This window comes from Lynx rufus, unplaced genomic scaffold, assembly GCF_022079265.1.
Source record: "Lynx rufus isolate CCGP_SWC_20201006 ecotype Redwood Valley unplaced genomic scaffold, mLynRuf1.p SCAF_32, whole genome shotgun sequence".
Lineage (NCBI taxonomy): Eukaryota > Metazoa > Chordata > Mammalia > Carnivora > Felidae > Lynx > Lynx rufus.
The window spans coordinates 2,462,128-2,484,661 of NW_025814848.1; the positions used below are offsets into that span (position 1 = coordinate 2,462,128).

The 22,534-nt window shown below is 45.5% G+C and overlaps 1 protein-coding gene across 1 annotated transcript in view; it reads right to left on the minus strand.

The window, feature by feature from the left end:
• The window catches only part of PDE10A (phosphodiesterase 10A), a 305,028-nt gene that overhangs the window by 114,890 nt on the left and 167,604 nt on the right, over positions 1–22,534 (minus strand). The window contains exon 3 of the mRNA XM_047093138.1: positions 8,783–8,811. Coding sequence (XP_046949094.1) covers positions 8,783–8,811 — 29 coding nt within the window. The remainder of the gene's footprint in view (positions 1–8,782; positions 8,812–22,534) is intronic.

Sequence of the window (22,534 nt, forward strand, 5' to 3'; positions counted from 1 at the left end):
CATTTGAGGCTTTGAAATACTATTTTTTTAAAAGATCACCCAGATAAACAGTGGCCAAAGTAGCGATTCAAATCTAGGAATTCAAACCTAAGTGTGATTTACATTTACACTAGGATCAGACAAGCTCTTTTCAATGTATCACAACAAAAGGCACAGAGACGCAGTTCACACGAAAAGAAGACCAGCTATTTAACTATGGAAAGATGCTTATTTGCTCTAAGTAAAAATATTAAAACAATGTCACTGCCGGGGCGCCTGGGTGGCGTAGTCGGTTAAGCGTCCGACTTCAGCCAGGTCACGATCTCGCGGTCCGTGAGTTCGAGCCCCGCGTCAGGCTCTGGGCTGATGGCTCAGAGCCTGGAGCTTGTTTCCGATTCTGTGTCTCCCTCTCTCTCTGCCCCTCCCCCGTTCATGCTCTGTCTCTCTCTGTCCCAAAAATAAATAAACGTTGAAAAACAAAAACAAAAACAAAAAACAATGTCACTGCCATTTATACACAAGAAGATGTATAACTGTTAATTTGGCTAAAATGAAAGCACAAACTGGAAAAGTTGATAAATGTGTATTAAATGAGTATTAAATGCCATAAAATATGTCCGTTAACCTACTAACCTCAGATCCTGGCATTTTTCCTTTGGAAGTATTTCACAAGAATAAAATTTCCAGGGCGTCTGGGTGGCTCAGTCAGTTAAGCATCCAACTTCAGCTCAGGTCAGGATCTCACAGTTCATGAGTTCGAGTCCCCCATCAGGCTCAAGCCCTGCTTCAAGTAACCTCAAGCCCCGCTTTGGGCTCCACACTTTCTTTCCCTCTCTCTCTCTCTCTCTTCCCCTCGTGGGACTCTCTCTCTCTCAAAAATGAATAAGTAAATAAAACTGCCATACACATAAAGATAGTAAGTAAGTCTATGAAAAATTAGAAACAATCTAAAGATCCAACGATCCAACTGTGAGAAAGTAAACTAATACCACAGAGAAATTCAAGGGGATCGTTTCAGTCACTAAATATAATATGAGACTGCGTAACATAAGGACCTACTTACAGCATAATGCAAACTAAAAACACCAAAAAACACAACTGTATGTGCCCTGTAACTACTACTGCATAAATATGTGCCCGTGAAGAAAAGACCAGAAGGAAATCTTCGTTAACAGCCATCGCTGACGGCATTAAGGTGATCTTAATTTTATTTCAGAAGCGTAGTTCTGGTTTTTTCAAAAATGCAAGTGTAAGTGATTTTCAGTAGACTGAAGCAGCACTGGGTAAGGTGGATGGATGGGCACAGGATTCAAAGCACAGCTGTTAGAAGAGCCTTTGCAAAGAAAGTTAGTGCATGATACTCGACCTCAAATGCAGAAATAAGAGACACTGTGACACACAAACCAACAAACAAAAGAGGCTTATATCAAATAGCCTGAGTCTTCTCATAAATATAGAGTCAGCTATAATTTGAGAATGATGGAGACGAGGTTAGCGTTCATGATTCAGAGGGGAGGAAAAATCCTGAACACCTGCCACACAAAAGAAGTCTCATCAAGCTTACCAAAGGAAGGCAAAGAGCACCCGCACTTAGCAAAACAGCTCATACTTAATGGAAACAAACGACACAGCCAAGAGGAAATGGAGACATTCACAGCCGAGTATCCACAGTGCTTTTCCTAACACCGCTGCAATGTGCCCTCAGAAAATTCCACTCACAGGAAAATTCCACACCTATATCATAATGATCTGGTCAGTCCTTTAACGATTTCACAAGGCTCACATGCTTTTAATTTCCAGGGCATTCATTCATGTCACACGGTGTAATGGCATGCTCGCCCTGAAACGGATTCGGACAATAACTCTGGAAATCCCGAATTCTCACTCAGTGACTGGTTAGTCAAGGAGCACAGGTATGACGACATCAAGTCGGCTGCTGGTCAAGCTTTTACTTCCAGTCACATGATGTAGGAGGTTATCCGAACGTTCTTCACGCTTACTTTTTGAGAGAAGATGCGTCTCAATCATCCGTCCTGGATTTTATGCAGCATCTCAAGAGCGGTCGATTAAGGAAATACTACCCGCCAACCCCTCAGGGTCCAACACTCTTGATGCAAAATGTCGAGCAAAAGCAATTTTAAGTTGTAAAGAAGGAAGCACACAGATAGTACAAATGAAAACAAAAGAACCGAAGAGCAGGGAGAAAACTCCTTGTGTGAAATTACCAACACTTGCCTCAAGACAAATGCTCAATTTTATATAAACTCTTTGCCTTCCGCGAGAAACTGAGCACTGCTCTTACAACTGAGTTAGGAGTGAACGCATTTAGAAGTAAAATAATCTGTCTTGAGTTACCCAACTTCCTGTTAGGCTGGGTGAGGTCCCCACACCGCTGTTAGCATCTGTCGGTATTCAGACGTACCTCTTTACCACTTCGACTTTTGACTATCACAAAGCAGTAGGACTTCAATCCAATAAAACCAGATTCTATAAAGAGAAGGTTGAAATAAATCTCTGACAGTGAAATGAACAAACAAAAAAACAAAACCAAACCAAAGCAAGGGGTGGAGAAGAGAGAAGGAGAGAGGGAGGGAGGGAGGGAGGGAGGGAGGAAGGGAGAGGGAGAGAGAAGTCTGCAAATGTTTGCAGGCTACTGTTTTCTAGAGATCCCATCACATCTAAGAAAGCTCGGACCCACCATCACCTGGATGCCGGTCCTACTGCACACACCTACCGACCCGACCCACCTCCCCTCCTCCCTCCCTGCTGACAAGAACCCTTCCGCTGAGCCCTGGAACTCACTGTCCGTCATCAGCAAACCCTTTCTCCTCTTAAACTCCTCTGAGAGGAAAAACCGTTTACCTTTTTGCCCGGACTGGAAACCTTTCCTTCCCTCCCGGTCATACCGCTTCCTAGACTGAAGCGGATTATCACACGATGCAAAATTAAGCTGCAGAACGTATGATTGTGGGTATGAGGCACGTCACGCAGAAATTCTTAATAAATACAGTAACCGATATTTTACAAACACGAGCAAGACACTGACTATCTCAGGAAAAGCGATGAGTCACAAGTTGCGATTCCATTACAATCTCTCCCCTCTCACTTGGTCAAGAACTAAAGATAAAAACAGAGAAACGGGGCAACTGCCACCGTTGGTGGCCACGTGCCACCAATTTCAAGGTGACATTAAACTAGTGACACCAAACTGAAAACAGGCACCAAGGGCCGACTCAAAATTGCCCGTCCTGAGAACAGCACCGTTGCATGAAGTCAGTAGCAAATGCTCTGGGGAAACTGATGACCCAGGACGCCAACTGCCGTGAGCTCCCCCTGCTTACGCCGCAGGGCCCCGTGTTTAGAAATGCACTGAGCAGAAATCCAAGGGAACCAGGATTCACTAACGGAATTGAGCGTTCCTTCAGTTTTACAAAATTACTCAACAGACCGGATGTAGCCGTACTGTTTCCCAGGCCAGGTGAAAACGACAACACTGCAAAGAAATCTTGATTCCAGTACAAGCGGTTTGTTTCCCTTAACCTACAGACAAGTGACAGATAAGCTTCTCCTGTGGGGATGTCCACAACTCTGTTCGATCACTGTTCTCCTGGGTCACCCCCCAATGAACTGGTGTCATTGAACGTCACTCGCTGGGATTCCATCACAGTATCCGAAAGGAGAACTCGGACAACACTCACACTTACGGTATGCAGAGACGAGGAACTTCTACCTCTGAACACCAAACCTAGCATCATTCGAGGATAAACAAACATAAAAAATAGAAGCCGACAACGTAGCCTCTTAACATAAATAACAATATCAGAGAGAAAGGAAAACCACCAAAAATACGCAAGGTGTCGGTCGGTATTACAGGAGGATGCCCAGGACAAAGCTGACTGTGGGTGTCGTGAGAGGGAGAATCGGTGCAAGATGAAGTTTGGGAAAGCAGCTGCTTTCAAAAAATTAACGAGTTAGTAAGAATTTATCGATGATGTCAAAAGGCACACTGAAATGAAGAGAAAGAACCAAAATACAGAAGGAACTTTAATTAAAAAGAGCCATTGTACGTTTAAGCAGAATCAGCACCAGTACAGAATTATGCTGCCAAAGTCCATGTCGATGATGCAGAGAGAAAATCCGAGTGGTTCTTCTAAGATACGTTAGGAGAACGGGAGAAGAGAAAGACCGGATATCTGGTGATCTGGAAGAGAACAAAATAAAGAGGACAGCCCCAATGGGCCAAGAAAGACACACACAAAACACGCTGAACGAAAGCAGGACTTGTAAAATGGATTCAGAAAGCTCATCGCGTGCCAGGCTCAATTAACAAAAGCTAAAACATTTACATACGACCTGGGACAAGTAATGAATTCTAACAGCAAATGACAGTTTGCTAAATATTCAGAAAAGAAAACAGCAACATTTACAAGGGAAAAAAAAATCAAGACGTAACGGAACATATCTACAGCATTTTGAGAGACAGAGATGATATCCAAGAATTCTAGACCCAGCTAGAATCTGGTTATGTCCTAGCAACTCTGCATCCAAATACACTTCTTATCCTGGTATTTTCTCTCCCTTTCCTGGTCATGATTGTTTTGACTTACAAGCTGGAACCACGTCAACATAGCACCAACAGTAATAACACAAGAAAAGATTGATCGTGCTGATTAGATGCAAACGAGTGACAGATGTGGCTGACAGCACATCCCTCCAGATGTTGGCCTGCTCAGCCTCTGTGACCTGGGCTTTCCTGCACTTGGCCCTAGCCTCCTCCTCCTGATGGCCTCCCTGCCCTGCACGCTGCAGGCAGCCTCCCGTCTCAGGCCTCTGCACCTGCTGTGCCACTGCCTGGAAGGCTGTACTTGCCCACCCCCCCCCCCGTACCCCCCAACCCCCGGCAAGGTTCACGGCCTCATGTCTCTTCTGTCCGTCCTCAGTCACCGCCCTCGTGAGCCACGCCTGGCTGCACGTGCCCGCATGCAGCCCGACACCGCGCACCCTGGTTCTGTCTCTACCGCATCCATTACCATGGGACCCAGTGCACGCGTTCGGCACTTGTGTTTACCGACTCCTCCCCACACTGATGGAAACACTGCGATGGGAGAAGTTCCGCCTAGTTTCCTCCTTGACGGGCCCAGAGGAAGGGGGATCAGTCTCTACGTGGCGAGTGAGTGACGGTGTGTGACCAGAAGAGTACAGCCGACTGCTCAGGATTATGCTGACTTTAGCAAAGGCGTCTGACACAGCATCTCCCATCCTTCTTACGGGTGAAATCTCCACGCGTGGCACTGCCCCCTTTATTCAATAAACTGAAAAGGGGGCGTAGGAAAACACCTTGGAAACATGACTCAAATTTGTAGCTTCAAAACAGAGAAATAGAGAATGTTAGGTAGCAGAGGTAAGACTTTCCTCAAAATGCTGGGATGGTTCAAAACCAGGTAAAATGCAGCTTAAATAAATGTACAGCCTTAGAGTTAAATTTATTTATTTTTAATCTGTGACAAAGAACTTTTCTTTTTTTCCTTTTTTAATTTTCTTTAGTGTTTATTTTTGAGAGCAAGAGCGTGAGTAGGGGAGGAGCAGAGAGAGAGAGAGGGAAACACAGAATCCGAAGCAGGCTCCAGGCTCCGAGCTGTCCGCACAGAGCCCGATGCGGGGCTCGAACTCACGGACCGCGAGATCATGACCTGAGCCGAAGTCGGACACTCAACCGACTGAGCCCCCCAGGCGCCCTGTGACAAAGAAGTTTTCTTGGTTCTCTTCACTTTACTGACTTTTCCTTCTTAATCTCCTTTGCGAAACTTTCCATGTCTCCTCCACGAAACAACCGGAGTGTCCAGAGTTTAGTGCTCAGACCCTTTTTCTCCAAAGACAAACTGCCTCAGTGATGTCGTTTTGTCCCCTGGCACTGTCCATGAGACACCGTCCCCCAGGAACCTCTACGTCTCTAGCCATGACCTTTCCTCCCGGCTCAACAGAAGCACCTTCTTTCTAACCATCTCTGTGATGTCTGTCTGAGAAGTCCAGTCTCACCAGCCTCACTCCCCGACACTCGTCCTGCTGTCCCCCCCACTCCGAGTTACTTGTAAAGAAAAACTTCTTTCTAGCAGGTGCTGACACCAAATGAGCCAGGAGTCGTTCCTGAGCCCTGTCTTCTTACCACAGATAAGCCGTGAGCAAAGCCTGTGAGCTCTTGCTTCCTAGTACACCTGACGAATGCTCACACCCCACGGTTAAAGCCCGCACGCCAGCCATCACCACCCCCTGCCTGCACCCCCTAAACTACCCTCAGGCCTTCTGTGCCCACGCTCTCCCCACTGTGTATACTCTCAGCCCAGCAGCTACGGGGACTCGCCTAATGTTTAAGTTAGACTGTGACCCAGAGACACCTGGGTGGCTCAGTCGGTTAGGCACCCAACTTTGGCTTAGGTCATGATCTTGTGGACCGTGAGTTCGAGCCCCTTGTAGGGCTCTGTGAGGACAGCTCAGAGCCTGGAGCCTGCTTTGGATTCTGCGTCTCCCTCTCTCGCTGCCCCTCTCTTGCTCGTGTGCGCGCTCTCTCTCTCTCTCTCTCTCTCTCAAAAATAAACATTAACAAATTTGTTTTTAAAGTTAGACCGTGACCCAGTGGTTTCCAATCGTTCTCAGAATTCCACCCACAGCCTGTGCAGTGAGTTCCCAGGCCTGAACCCCCCCCCTTCTACTCCGGCCCCAGCCCTCGCTGCCCTTCTGCCCTTCGTCTCCTCCTTCTGGACGGTTTTCTTATTCCCTCCGGTCTCTGCTCAACTGTCAACTTCTCAAATAAACTCCCCCGACCACACTCTGTCTACAAGTCTCTTTACAAAGGGAATTCTCCCTTAAAACCGTATTACAGATGCACTGTTTCCAAGGAGTTACCTGTCCCACCTCACGGTCTCGGCGTCCTGCCACAATGGGTCTGTAATGTCAAGTCACAGCTGCTGCCTTCTAAAAACGTACTGATAATGTACCCTTTGTCTAGAGAGCGTCAGCCAGACTCTAAGGAAGCATTTTGAGAAACTGTTTTAAAAGTATGTTTCACCAGAAAAGAGAGGACACAATCCCTCTACTCAAAGATGCTTTGCCCAGAAAGAGGCGCACTGAGGATGCCATGACACGGTCATTATCTGAATCCGAGATGTCCTGCAGCGATATTTTGTGTAACTAAAATACACAGAAACGTATTCAGTAAAAAAAAAAAAAAAAAAAAAAAAAAGGCCACTCTTCGCCTATACAACTGTTCTACCCAAATATAACCTAGTTTATATTTAAAGGAGTGGGATGCGATCGCGAAATCGGTTATAGCACCGCGGTAGGAAATCTCTGTATCTGGGGACACTGGAGGCAAAGGAAGAGGGTTCTGGAGAACAAGGGAACAGAGTTAACATCCTGACATAAGCCGAGGACAGAAATACAATTCCAACCGTTGTCAGCACAATAGAATGTCGGGAAAACACACAGATCGGCTACAACAACCCTATTCCTTTCCCCACCTCCCTCAAAACAACACCAAAATCTAAAATTTCTTCAGAATTGTAAACGCTAAACTGAGGGTAGGCATTCCTTATAGTTTAAGTCAAAAACCAAGAAGGACGACTGGTGAGCCAACTGGAGCTTCCTTCCCGACTGCCCTGATTCACTCACAAAGTGCACAGAGCTGCTTCAGACATGTGACAAGACAGTGGCACTCCAGCAGCTTACGACCCGACCCGCGCTCGCTTCTCAGCCGCCCTCTTTGTCCTCAAGCATCACGTCTTAGCCTTTGCCGCTCCTCCCAGGGGACACAGAAGCTCCAGGCTGACCCTTCCGGCCCCTGCTACACCTTGGAGCACCCAGACTGGGGAACTTCCCACTTGCGAGCTCTGTTAACCTGTGGCGGTCTCCGATCCAACCCCGTAGAGGTTGCTGTGGACGGAGGGGATGGTGCCCAGCCTGCAGGGATGGCCTGGTCATTTTTGAACTTCCTTTCTTCAGATTTTCTAAAGTAAAGGAAGATACCTGTGCAGGTGAGCCTATGAAGAGCACTTCAGCTTGTATTTTATAATAGCGATGTCTCCCCTAAAGTCGCGTCCAACGCAATTCAAACTGAGTATTTCCGCTACTGAATCCACGATTAAGATCTTTATGGATACAGTATAATTAAAATGTGTTTCTACGTAATTCGTTATGACTCTGCAGTCCAAGGACAGCATGCTCCGGGCTTTCGGTACTCGTGCCCCATCAACTCTTAAGTTTGCTAGGTCTCTTAAAGTTCCCCCTAAGTCATTTCTCTTGGACGTGAAAACGGCGCATTTCATGTTTCCTAAAAGTACGGAGGAAGGTCACGTCTTGAACACACAAGTGGCCACCTCCTGTTGTCCCAGAGAGAAGGTGCATGAACTCAAAGGCAGGGGATGGGCAGGTAACGGGCACCTTGCGGGGGAGCGTGGGGAGGGGAGCCTGGGCTGGGAAAACGCTGTGCCGGTCGGTGTCGGCTTGTCTTACGGTTTCTCAAGAGAAGCCAGAAATCCAGTCCTTCCACGCAGTCTCTCGGTGCCTCATGCCGGCAACCCATTCAGAAAACCCCATGAGCATGTGCAGGCCAGACGAGACGCAGCTGTTGGCCGTGCATGGTTTGGGGCCTCCAGTTGCCAACCACTCATGAGCAATGCTCCGGAGAGGACAGGCAGTGCTCGTCGTTCTGTTTCTAGTGCTTGAACATGTGAGAGCACTGCGGACACGAACGTCCGAGAGTATTCATTTCCCACACGGTGGGAGCAGGAATTGTATTCGCGTTACTTACCCTGCTGACTTCCTTAGGAGCCGATTCATCTGGGGGAAAAGGAAGGGAAAACACAATTAGAGACTCTGAGTAGCTTCTGAAATGCAGACTATGTCATTCACGCTCAATAAACTAGAAGGCCGTCTGGCTATGCTTCCTATTACAAAATCTAAGAATTTGGCCTCAACCGTCCGTCAAGTAAAGGTTACACATGATAGAGTTAGAGGTACGTGCGAAGCTGGAGGGAAAATGAAATACCACTGGTCGTTTTCGAGACTGCCTTGTTAGAGGCTCTGAAACCGCAGCGTCTGCAAACAACCTTCTAGATGCCACAACCGCACGGACATCGCAAGTGACCCTTAACGTCTGTGCTGCCGGGTTAATTACAGCATTCCTTCCCTGCTGGAAGAAGACGCGTCCCCGCACGGCACCCTGGTGGAGGCTCGAAGACCCCGGTCCACGATGCCGCTCTGCACCGTGGGTCCCGGGGGCGCTGGGGGCCTGCCTGGGCCAGCCTGTCGGCAGTGGTACCGCAAAGCGAGCCTGGTGGATGGGTGGCGCCTGGTCTAGGTGAGACGCTCGGGACGGCTCTCCCCCGGGGGGGGAGGGGGGGGCTGGCCACGTGACCCGAACATGCCTACGTGGCCAACAGGGTACAAGGAACAAAGTGGCCAAGACGCTGCTCGAGGTCACTGGTTCCGACCCACAGCACACGCATGTGGCCCTCGCCGAGAGGCACTGGACCGGAGCCGTCCCTGGGAGGCCACCCGGAATTCAGTGCTACTGCCGACTCGCGTCCTCACCAACCAGATCGTGTCTAAGTAGCAACATTAGCGCACACCGAACACGCCCCAGAGCTCGTGTGCTCCGTGACTCGAAAGCACCGCCGGACTTATCCCGACGCTGGCAAAACCGCGCCCCCCGAGTTCAAACGGGGTTTGCGCTTCCTCTTTCGACATCCTTACGAAGTAAACGGCTGAGTCCCGTCGTTTGCTTTTTCCTCATCTTTCTCCAACTCGCTGCTTATTTCCACAGACACCAACTCCGGTGCCAAACCGCACGGCAACCGGCAGCCTCCAGACCCGCCCCTGAATCCAGTACCTGCCCTGGCGACCGTACTCCACACGCACGCAGGCGCGCGCACGCACAGAAACGCACACACGCATGCGTACAGCCACGCACGCGCAAGCAGGTGCGCACACGCGGAGGCGCACAGGAACTCACCCACGCACGCGTACAGCCACGTGCATGCAGGCGCACCCATGCGCACCCGGGCACACTTGCACCCACGTCCGTCCTGTCCCTCAGATGCTTCAGAACGGAAAGGCAATCAGATTTCAAAGCTGGCTGCATAACGACTTCACCTGGGGCCGTTCGGAAATGACCAAGTGTGGCACCCCTGGGGAGCAGATGGGCAACACGCAGCCCTCAGTTTTGCAAGTATTCCATTAATACACACTTGTTGACGACATACTCCTTCTAATTGTTCCCTAGCGATTTGAGTACTGCATCTGACTGCCCCGAGAAGATCCATCCCTAAGCACGTTACAGGAAAAAAACTTACGTTGCCCTCCACGCGGAAATGCCATCACAGCAGTAGTCTACCTACTCTTCGACTCTCAACCCCTTACCTCTCCTGAAGCCCCCTGGAGACGGGAGGGAACCATTCGATTTGATCATTACCGCCAATTTCTTAAACGGATTCGAAAGGGAGGAAGGCTTCTACGTTTTTAATTTTTATCTAAGACCTTCTATTAAGTGTGGTCAAACGTCCCAATGGATTAGGAAGCACATAATGAAAAGCAGCCGTTGTACAAACAGGTTTACTCTCCGGACCGAATGGCCTTCCCGACTGTGGCATGTGGATCCTTCCCCTCTCCAGTCATCACTAAGATCTGAAGGCTGGTTCAGATGTTCCCTTTGGTTTCTCCTTTAGTTGTACTTGGCACTTCTCAAACTTGAGCGTGCGTAAGACGCTCCACCAGGATGTATTTATAAAAACCGACTAGTGTTTGCTTTAGGGGCAATATAAAGTATTTGAAAGAAAAAATTTTACCCATAGCTGATTTCTAGGTTCCCACCATACGCAAGGATTCACAAATGTACCCCTATCTCTCCCTCCGACTCAGGAGTCAAGTTTTGTTAAATGGATGTCATATCTATTATACTTAGGGAACGTGGTATTTTAGCGGAAGAAATTAATGGGCACAGTGAAATCTGCTGGAAGAAGGAAGCTGCTTCCTCTTTCCTAAATGCGGAATATTCACGTAGCTGAACTCTCTTGCCCAAAGAAAATGCACACACGTGGAAGAGAGCTCTTAGAATGTCTCCCCTATGGAAGAGTGGTGCCTCAAGGACAGAGACCAGGGGCTTGGGGCATGCACCACCGTTGGAAGCCCACACCCGCAGTCACCTGGGACACTGCTTCGGGCAAGCTGGCCGACTCCTTTGGCCACCTTACAAGTCTGAACTGAAAGAACATCCTGCCGCCATAATTCGCTTCTGAAAAACAACTTTCCCCACAAAGACATTTTCAAAGTAACGGAGCAGAAAATCACCCCATCCTCCTCATGCAAAACATCTCACCGTCGCAGGGGAAGAGCCCAGGGCTCAGACTGTCTCCTGAGAGCCCACGACTGCCACGTCTCGGTGCCCTTCCAACACGCACCGAGGACTGAACTGTCGCCACCACGGAGCACAGAGTTCAGCAGGAAAGCTTGTTTAAAAATGAAAGGTGTTGGGGATCATGGAAAAGTAAGGAACTCCCATGGATGCAAGATTCTGAATAATTCACGAGCATCGAATTAGTAACAAGAATGTTCACAAGAGCAGATATGGATTTTTACGCAGCTGTAGGGGTTCGATCAACATTTGTTTATTCAACAGATATGTACCATGGAATCGTTATGTGGCGGGCATGATCCCTGTTCTCAAGGCGCTCACACTCTGGCAGGATAAATAAACAAGAAAACAAAACCTAATTTGAGAGCGGGATTGTTTACAACTGTTTAAAGAGACACTTATTTTTTAACAACAGGAGAAAAAAAAGAAAGCATCTTCAATCTCAACATTATTTTAGTAACTTTTCAATGTCTTAGGGAGATAGCTCATGGAATAAAAAACCGAATTTCATTTCTATAAATAAATGTTCCCTTTGCTTTCTCCTTTAGTTTTGCTTGGTGCTTCTCAAACTTGAGCGTGCATAAGGCGCTCCACCAGGATGTATTTATAAAAAGCAACTAGTTTTTTGCTTTAGGGACAATTTGAAGTATTTGATTCATGGGGATTACCTTCATGGGAAGTAGTTAACTTTGACTATTTTATAAATCTTTAAAACTCTGCATACATTCGTACTTTTATTTTTGTGATCACTTTTGCTATTTCCTTGATATGAAGTGGGATTTCAGGAATGAACACACACATAATTAGAACGTAAAGGAACTTCTACTATGTGACGGCTGATTTAAGTTCTGTGGCTGCTTATCATGTCCTTCTTTACTCTGTGGTTAGCCTGTGGCTTTATTACTCTACGTCCAGAGAAGGTATTTTGACCAATCCCTACTTTTTAAATTGATCGATCATTTCCTTGAAGTATAACATACACTTTTACTAAATCTTCCTTGGGTAAGTTCTCTACTTTCAGCGCTCACTCTACCGGAGAAGACAGAAGTCCAAGATGTCACAAATTGGTATTATGCATCCGAAGAAGAGACACAATGACCAGAAGTGACAGAAATTGGTGTTCTCTGGAAGGACTTCCCTGTGCCTCTATCACTTTGCCTTCTGGGCTTTGCAGGCATTCTAATACTCCTAGATGGAGCATATCTGTCTTCCTGTTATGGAAAATACTTAGTTCCTGTGAAAATTAATACGCCAGCCATCTTTTCACTATACAGTTGATCACTGAACATGGGTTCGAACTGAACAGGTCCACTGATAACATGGGTGTTTTTTTTAATAAATACAGCGTAGTTCTGTAAATGTATTTTCTCTTATGATCGTATAATATTTTCTGTTCTCTAGTTTACCCTGTAGTAAGACCACCGTACATCCATTAACTTACAAAATACGTGTTAATCTACTGTTTCCAGGATTGGTAAGGCTTCTTCTGGTCAACAGTAGGCTATTAGGGGTTATGTTTTCTCGATGTTCGACCACAGTGGGGGTGGGGGGAGGCAGGTCGGCACCCCGAAGCCCCTCGTGGCTCGGGAGCTGGCACGGCTCCCTTCAGCCTCCTCCGGGTGCTTCTGGCATTCCGCAATAGCCGTGGCGCTAACTGTCTAAAGTCAGCTGTCTTCTTACAACAAAGCACTCTGAATGATTCCATCCCCACGCATTTACCAAGCACCTAATGCTGCCAGACGCTGAATAAACGTCTCAGTTGGCGCGGTCCGAAGGGAAGGCCTTACATCTCACGGCTTCGAGACATCCACCTGCACAGTGACCCACCCCAGCGGGTGGCGGGAGCCGGCTCCAAGTCATGGGGGAGGCAAATGGAAACCAGCCGACCATGAAGCCTGCTCAGCCTAGGGGCTCCCACGCATGCGAGTTAATTTCCCTATGTCTTTAGCCAGTCTTATAAGCTAAAACTAAAAACACTTCAAAAAAGCATGAAGGAAATGTAACGAGACGTTCCTAGGATATTACGTTTATACCACTCAATTAATACACTGCTACTTAAAATAAAGGCTTAAGAAAGCTCTTCCATTCCTACCAAAAAATAAACAAATTCCTTTGCTTAGGATTGAAGTCCTCACAGTTTGGTTCTGCTCTCTTTTTCCCACTGGAATACACAACACACAGGACCCCCTTCCGCCCCAGTAAGACTGGTCTTTCCAGAGCCCCAAGCAGGATTTGCTACCTCTTAACTCAAAATCTTCATACCTTGAAACTACAATTATTGAGTATCCCCATTACGTGCCTGGTACTCTTGTAGGTGCCTGCAACACACCTCAGAACAAGGGAAAGAGAAGGCAATCCCTGTCCTCATGAAGCTTAATTCTAAAGGCCGGAGGGAGTCCATAAACATGATAAAAAACTAAATTATCCGGCGAGTTCCAAGTGGTCCTGCCTCAAAGTGGAAACAAAGCAAAGCAGATTAGGAAGCATCAGAGAGCGACGGGGAAAGGGCAGGAGCAGCACTAAGTGCAGCACTAAGGTGGTCTCAGTGTGGGCCCAGCGCGGGCAGGGAGTTGTAAAAGCAGCTACCTGAGGGAAAAGCATTCTAGGCAGAGGGATCAGCCCGAGCAAAGCCCCTGAGACATGAGTGTCCCTGCAGTTTCTTGCCGCCAAAGTTGATTCCCCCTTCTTTCAAGAATTAGCTCAATTTGGATTTCGCCCATGAGGCCCTCTCAAAAGCAACAGGCCCACCACATCCTTCACTGTTTTTATGCACTCCTCTCCTGCTGAGAAAGCAGAGTGCTACAGAAAAAAAAGAAAAGAAAAGAAAACGAAAAGAAAAGAAAAGAAAAGAAAAGAAAAGAAAGGGAAAAGAAAGGGAAAAGAAAAGAAAAGGGAAAAGAAAAGAAAGGGAAAAGAAAAGAAAAGAAAAGAAAAGAAAAGAAAAGAAAAGAAAAGAAAAGAAAAGAAAAGAAAAAAGAAAGAAAAAACCTGCGAAAAAAATTTTAAAAAATTACAAATAAAAAATTATTGAGCTTTCCTAAAACTCTTACAATGTCTGTGCATTTTAGGAAATATCTTTATCACGTTGCTTCAATATCAGGGATGAGGAGAAATGAGAAATCCAAAGCTTACGTCTTACTTATCACAATGGCAAAGCCTATAGCATCTACACGGTCTGGGAGTTTTCTGAGGATGGGAGAACCGTCCCAGGACGTACTGGCCACCTCCAGATTCCCAAGATTCTCCAGACTATTTGTGATTCCATGAAGTCTGGCTCGTCACACGCTACCATGTCAGCAGAGATCTCAACTGAAAACCGAAAATAGTAGAAGATCCTGGCACTAAATAGATGATCAGCACTAAGAATTCCGAAAAAGGCTTCAATTTTACGGACTCGATCTTTTTTCAAATTGCAATCGCAATGAGGAAAACTAAGAACAAGCTGGAAGTGTGCTGCCCGAGTTTCTAGTTGTCAGCAAACCTCTGACTTCACTTTACGAATGTGTCTAAGTCACTCGTGGGTCTGCTGTGGCCTGATTACTACTAACTCAAGTCTCTCCCCTCTTTGGAATTCTCTAAAGCCGCTCCAAGGAAACATAGAGTAAGGACGACCGGATTATGTGTCCACAGAGTTGTTGCACGCTCACTGCACTCACTCCAGAACATCGAGTGTGCGGGAGACGGAGGGAGTTGAGAATTCTGCCTTTCTTTTTGAGTTCCTAAGTGCAATGAAAACAGCAAGGCTTTTAAAAGAGTCTCATTGTATTAAAATTTTTTTTTATCAAAAAAAATCCTCAGCATCTGGAGAAAGGTGAGGATCGTGAGGGGTTCTCTTTCTGCCTGAGACAGGCTGGGCGGGGCAGCCCAGGAGACCCGCTCAGGGAGCTGGTCCGGCCAGGCCGGGGGGCAAGGTGGTCTCGGTGGGAAGAGGGCAGCAGGCCATATGCAGGTGAGGGCGGTCGGTGTGAAGTTCACTTACATCAGGGAACTGCTTTTCTCTAGGAAAATGTTCATTTATATCGGACGCTATGTTTTCTTTACCACCCAAAGGAATAAGAGAAACCAGGCGACTGCTCAGTGCTCCCGAGATACTAACAAAAAATACTAGAACCGAAAAAACTAGAACTGAAAAGAATTTAACTGTCCACAATTTTTAGCACACTGGCTCCTTCTTGTTACCACAATCCTACTTCTTCAACGTTTCTGGTATCCGTTAAGAAATTACGACTTTTAGGTAATTCTGTATTAAAAGACTTTTGCGTTTCAAAGGCAGCAGTTTATAGCAATGAATCATTGAGTGCTTACTTTCCCTTTGTCTGAGGCTTGTTATGGGTAACATTGCCTACAGTAGGAAAATAATAGGCCACTTCTGTTCACGCAGGATTAACTGCTACAGAAACTTCCAGTCATAAACAAGTAGAAAACCAGACAAAATACATGAAACAAAAGCTTTTAGACACTGGTCACACCAGGCAGTTCAACACGGTCATCCCAGAGATAAAACATTTGAAAAGAACCTCCACGCTCATTCGGAATAAACACTCACAGCAACGAGGAATTTAGTGGGATCTTGTTACCCTTACAAAGGGCGCCTGTGAGAAACCTACAGGTGCCGCCATACCTGATGGTGAAAGATTTAAATCCTTCCCTCTTACTGTCTCTGTGCAACATTATCCTGGAGGTTCTAGCCAGCAAAATAAAACACAAAAGTGAGTGTGTGTGTGTGTGTGTGTGTGTGTACCTGGACAGGTAGACATACACATATAAACTTGTAAGTTGCATAAAATGTATATTACATGTAAATATCATATATGTGGTGTACAAGGGATTGGAAAGCAAAAAATAACACTCTTTATTCACAGAGGACGCGAGCCCTCAGCTAGAAAGTCCTAAGGAATCTTCCCAAAAACCCACTAGGATGAATCAGTGAAGTTAGTAAGGTCGTGAAGTGCAAGATGAAAAAAAAAAAAAATCAAGGACCAAATAGAGACACACACTGTGAGGATAATGCCGATGGCCAAGAAAAGCCAAGTCAATTCAGAAAACTAAAGAAGTTGGAGAAGCCCCACAACATCCCAAGAGTCTCTGCAGCGATTATCAGCCAAAGCCGGGTGGTACTTTTCTCCACATCCTCAGCAGTACTTATCTCTTGTCTACTTGGTCACATCTCATTGTAGTTTCTATTCGTATGTCCCTGATGATGAGTGATATTAACGTTCCATAATTTATGTATGATTTTATTTCTCACTTATACCTCGGCAAAGCTGAAACAAAAAGAAAATAGTGCAATGGCACTAACATAATGACGGACATGCAGTTCAGTGAGCCCCAACAGAATCCAGAAATAGACGTATCCAGACATGTGATTTTTCAACAGAGCTACCAAAGTGATTCACTGGAGAAAAATCATCTTTTTAACAAATGCTTCTGGAAGAAATAGATATTGATGTGGAAAATAACAAAAACAAAAATTTGACCCTTACCTTACATCACATATACAAGTTTACTTGAAATGAATCACTGACCTATATACAAGAGTGAAAACTATATAACATAAGAGAAAATCTTGAGTTAAGCATATTTCTTGGATTAGAATAAAAAAACTATAGAGGAAAAAATGACAAGACAGACTTTATCAAAATTAAACATATTGGCTCTTCAAAAAGACTGTCGAGGAAACAAAAAGACCACAAAAGGAGAGATACAGAGGATTACGTATCTAACAAAAAACTTATACCCAAAATATATAAAGCGATCTTACAACTCAATATTAAGATAATGAATATCCCCAACTTAAAAATGGGCAAAATATTGGGACACCTGGGTGGCTCAGTCAATTAGGTGTCTAACTCTTGATTTCGGCTCAGCTCACGACGTCACGGTTCGCGAGATCGGGTCCCGTGTCAGACTCTGTGCGGACAGCACGGAGCCTACTTGGGGTTCTCTCTCTTCCTCTCTCTGTCCCTGCCCCATGCATTCATTCTCTCTCTCTCTCAAAATAAGTAAACAAATAATAAATATAAATAAATAAGCATATATAAACATATATTTATAAAATAATATAAATCAATATAAATCAAAATCAGCAAAACATCTGAACAGATGCTTCACAAAAAAAGACCTAGAAACGGCAAACAAATTCATTTAAAAAATGGCCAATGTCTTCAGATATTTGGGAAAGAAATGCAAACTGCTGCTACCATAAGACACCATCCACACCCATTAGAACATAAAGGAAACGGGAAAAATGGGAAGCAACTGGACACTTGTGAGCTGCTCAAAGTGTGCTCTACCCAAGTAACAAAACATCCCTGAGCAACAGAAACGAAGAAAGCAGCACACCGGTGACCCAGAGACGCGTCACGCTAAGTGAGGGAAAGCACACACGAACACTACACACGGGAAGATGCATCTACAGGAAACCGTGGAAGCAGGACAAAGGCAGATCGGGGGCTGCGGGGACTAGAGACGGGGGACAGAGGGGAGACTGGCTGCACAGGGGGACACGGAGACATTCTACGACGGCAGAAATGTTGGCGTGGTGGTGGTCACGTGAAAACTCAATGAACTATACACTTACAATCGGTCAGATTTACCGTACATAAGATACACCTAATAAGCCGATTAAGCAGAAAGCGGTGTCGTGGCTTTAGCTCAGCGTGAAGCCGTTCTTTGCTCCACAGTTGGCTTGTGTTTCCCTCAAGACGCCATCCTGACCAGAATGTCCTCTTGACCCCCCCCCACTTCGGGGCCAGCCGGGGCCCTGGGGAGAAGGGAGGGTTGTGTCCCGCCATCCCCTCTGTCAGTCCCACGATCACCAACCTGGGAGTCGTCCCTCCGTATTTGCTAAGAACCTCACCACCTGACCAGTTTCATTCCTTTCCCTCGAAGCTGCCTCCAGTCATTCCGTAGGGCTCTCCGTCCACACGGAAGAACACACAGGGCAGAGGACAAGCAAAACCAAAGGAATTTCACAGGGAAGCGTAAAGTCGCTCTGGCAATAGGCTCTCAGATTCAGTGAGGGTTTCAGGCAAGACGCAGGGCTGGTAGCACGAGCCAGAGCCCGTACGGAGGCCTAGGAGACAGGGGAGAGCCTCTGTCCCCACCCTTTGTGAATTAACAGGCTCTGAGACACGGCAGCCCTTAGATGTCTGACCGGTGGGTTCAACGGAAGGAGGACAGTGTGGGAAGGTCAAAGCCTACTCACTATCGCTACCACAACGTTCTCTAAATTCCCCTCCATGCCCAGTTCTCTGATGCAAGAAAGGAGTTTGTCAGAAGCTGCCCAAGACTGGACTCTTACATGCACACCTTGGAAAACAGGTTGGCAGCTTCTGAAATCCTAGTCCTGGGTATTTATCTAAGACTAAGTATGCAAAACACCAAGTATCCAAGAAACACCAAGCTAGTGCAAAAAAAAAAAAAAAAAAAAAAAAAGGTTTTAAAGTAGAACTAACTGAGACCTTCAATTGCTAAGATTATATGTTTCCTACTACTAGTAGGAAATGGAATCCAGGAGCAAGAGGAGATCAGATACACAAAATTACAGACGCTTCTGCACATCTAGTTCCAGGTCAATCTTAATGCTGCACTTACACAAGGAAGACTAAAGAATCAGCGGGGGAGGGGCAGAGAGCGAGGGAGACACAGAATCCCAAGCAGGCTCCGGGCTCCGAGCTGTCGGCACAGAGCCCGACGCGGGGCTCGAACTCACGGACCGCGAGATCATGACCTGAGCCGAAGTCGGACGCATTTTAATGTAAGAATATGACTTGTTGGGGCTCCTGGGCGGCTCGGTCGGTTGAGCGTCCGACTTCGGCTCAGGTCATGATCTCGTGGTCTGTGAGTTTGCCCCTCCCCCGCTCATGCTGTCTCTCTCTGTCTCAGAAATAAAGAAAAACATTTAAAAAAATAATAAAATAAAATAATCAAAATGCGTTAAAGACCAATATTATGACCTCTTTCTATTAACACTATAGAAAATTAACCAAAAAAGCTGCAGTATTGAGTATCTAGAATTTAAAAGTAAGTATAGCATTTTTTATCTGAGATAAATGATAATAAACTCTTCACCTCTACTAAGAGCCTGGGCCGACACACTTGAGGTCTCTAAAACCGGCTGTGGTTCTGGGTCTCAGGTGGAGCCAGGACCACGGGTGGATCGGGGGTTTCCAACCTGGCACCGCCATTCGCTTGTCACCAGAGGACCTGCAGCGTTTGGTGCTATTGCGATCTAAATTTTGGAGCTTCCAGTAGTTTCCAAACTTTTTCTAACAGGGCAAGGTTCTCTTTTCAAATAAAATCTCATATGGAATAAACCGACAGATTAAATAGGTGGAAAGAAACACAGTAGCAGATCCTGTAATTGGCTTAGTATCGATCCCAGCCTCCTGTAAGATCTCCTTCCTGCCCCGGAGGTTAAAAACCACGCTGCCAAATTTCCTCGCGCCTGACCAGAGTTACCACTAATGTGAGACTGAGTGCAGAACTGAGTTGACGGGAAGACAGACAGGGGTAAGCTCCCCCCTTTCCTGGGAGGATCAAAGCAAAGACACATGGATCTATAGCCACCAGATTCCTACCTCCCCGGGCTTCCCGGAGCGAAGCAAGTAGTTTGCAGTCCCCGGGGGAGGAGGAACCTCTAGGGCCTGGAAGTCTTTCTCGGTCACTCTTCCCACAGTTGGTCCCTTCAGCCCTTCTGATAATTTTTAAGTCGCTCAATATCTTTCTCTCTGTTTAAACTAGCTTAGATTGGTTCCTGTTACCTATAACCAAACCTTACAGAAGTATTTTATCAGGAAAAATTCACTCTCAAAGTTACAAATTATTACCTATCTCATTATGAAGTCAACAAATGAGAAGAAGCTGTTTGGATGAACATAAAAGTTTGAAACACACATTATGGAAGACACCTGCAGTCTTACATCAGGCTCAGAATTACATTCATTTCTGGATTTTTTTTTTTCCTCAGGGACCCATAATGGTTCACACAGATAACAAGATACGAGAGAGACAACACTGTTTTGGAAAGTTTGTGGTTGTCTCATAGACTTCCTTACAAATTCAAAGTCTCTTGATTGAAATGACTCAGAAACTTGACAGATACGTTTTACAAAATTTTCTTTCAAAGTTGAATCTCTAAACACGCAGCCAGTACAAACACAAATTTCTCATAACAAGAAACATACAAACACACAATAAACCAACTCTTGCATATGTTTTTGTGATTGGAATATGTACTGAATTAACTTTTTTGAAACAAACTCGGGCAGGGGCACCTGGGTGGCTCAGTCGGTTGGCCAGAAGCCCTGAAGCCCTTCTGTAGAAGGCTGGAATTAAGAACAGCGTGAAAGCCACTACTGCTCACGTGATCCCATTTCCATCTTTTTTATGCCACAATTAAAGAGAAAAGAGAACACTGCTAATCCTAGGTCTGTGAATGACTTGTAAGATGAACTCCATTCAAATATAATAAGCACAGGGGGTTCAGGTATGAGGCACTTGGCCCAGATAACCATGCGTTAAATCCAAGAACACAAGACTTACATACATTCAGGGTGCGTAAATTTCAACCCCCCAAATATTTCCCTGGGGTTGAAATTTTAGCATTTCATCTCTCTCATTTACTACCGTGTAAACACTTAAATGTTTTCAGTTTTAGTTCTAAATAACATTCATTGGAATCCCCTGCTGTACGGAGATGTCATCTGCTGAGCAGATGACAACTCCTTAGGAAGGAAGGAAGGCCCAGCCCGGTGCACCCCCAGCAGAAAGTGTGGCCCCTGCCCCACACTTCTCTGTCCTACACTGGCTTTTGTTTTCTCTGTTACTTACTAATATACCATGCGCCCATTTATTATTTAATCGCTTCGTCTTCCCTCCATCCCCACCTACAGTGAAAATTCAAGGAGGGCAAAGACGTCTCTTGTGGAGTTCTTTAAGTTCAGCACCTAGAACTGTGTCTGATGCAAGGTAGAGGATTCTAAATGAATGAACGGCTGTTAAATGAACGGCTGTATATAACCACTTGATCATATTTATCCAGGGGTATAAATAGGGTATATAAGTTTATTGATAATTATGAATATTTATCCAATGCCTACTATGTTCTCAGCCTGAAATATCAAAAGATATATTATTTTCTAGCAATGAACCGAATCACACTCATTTAATAATTTCACACCTGCCACAGCACCAAAAGTACAGGGTAAATGAAATCAGTAACATACAACAGACCTGAAGCCACTATTAGAGGAACAGAAAATTTAAACAACCCTCTGATATAGGTCAAAGAATTTATCCACACGTGGCATTACAGAGGCTTCGAATCTACTAGGAAATATTTTTATAAAATGCTGATAAAGTAATGATTTAAAATCAGCAGACAACTCAAATGAACGTTTAAAAATATAAAAGCACGTAACCATTTCAGAAGGTTCGCGGCTGTAGAAATGGGAGCCGAGATCTTAATATAAAAATAACCTGGAGGTTTAGGACAAAATGGCACCTAATGCTATGATAATCTTCTTAGCACCACCTTAGAAAACATAATGTTCACTAATGTTATAGCAGGAAGGAAAAAATGACGAGGAGCTTTGATAGGTGGGTTTTATTTTAATACTGTGAAAGAATAAAATACTAAATCCTGATATTTGTACACAAACAAGCCTAATACATGTAAAGGATCACCTCCCAGGATTTTATTAGGAAGTGAAAGGATTTTATTTCCTGTTAGATGATTACTCTTTTTCACCGCACTGCTACCCTCCATGGGTGAATGAAAATGGTCAGCTACACCACCGTTTCTCTAAAACCTCATCAGCTTCCATCATTAAATCCTTAGGCAAATAAGGAGGAAATATAGATCCGTGGACCCAACTATGCTTTCAACGAAAGAAAAATGTTTCATAGCTGCAAATTTACTTGCAATGGCAATTTAGACGGTGTTAGTCTATCTTACATTACTTTAGCGTGATCTACGTTTCTTAAAGTGAGGCATGACCCTCCCTGGGGCATGACTTTGTCTCCCAGGTACTGGTGAATGCTTCAAAAACAACTACTGAATGGAGGCAGGAACATCACTTGATGGCCCGCATTGGTTTGCAGGACAAAGGGGCAGTGAGAAAGATGCACGGTTACTAGAAGTTCTTC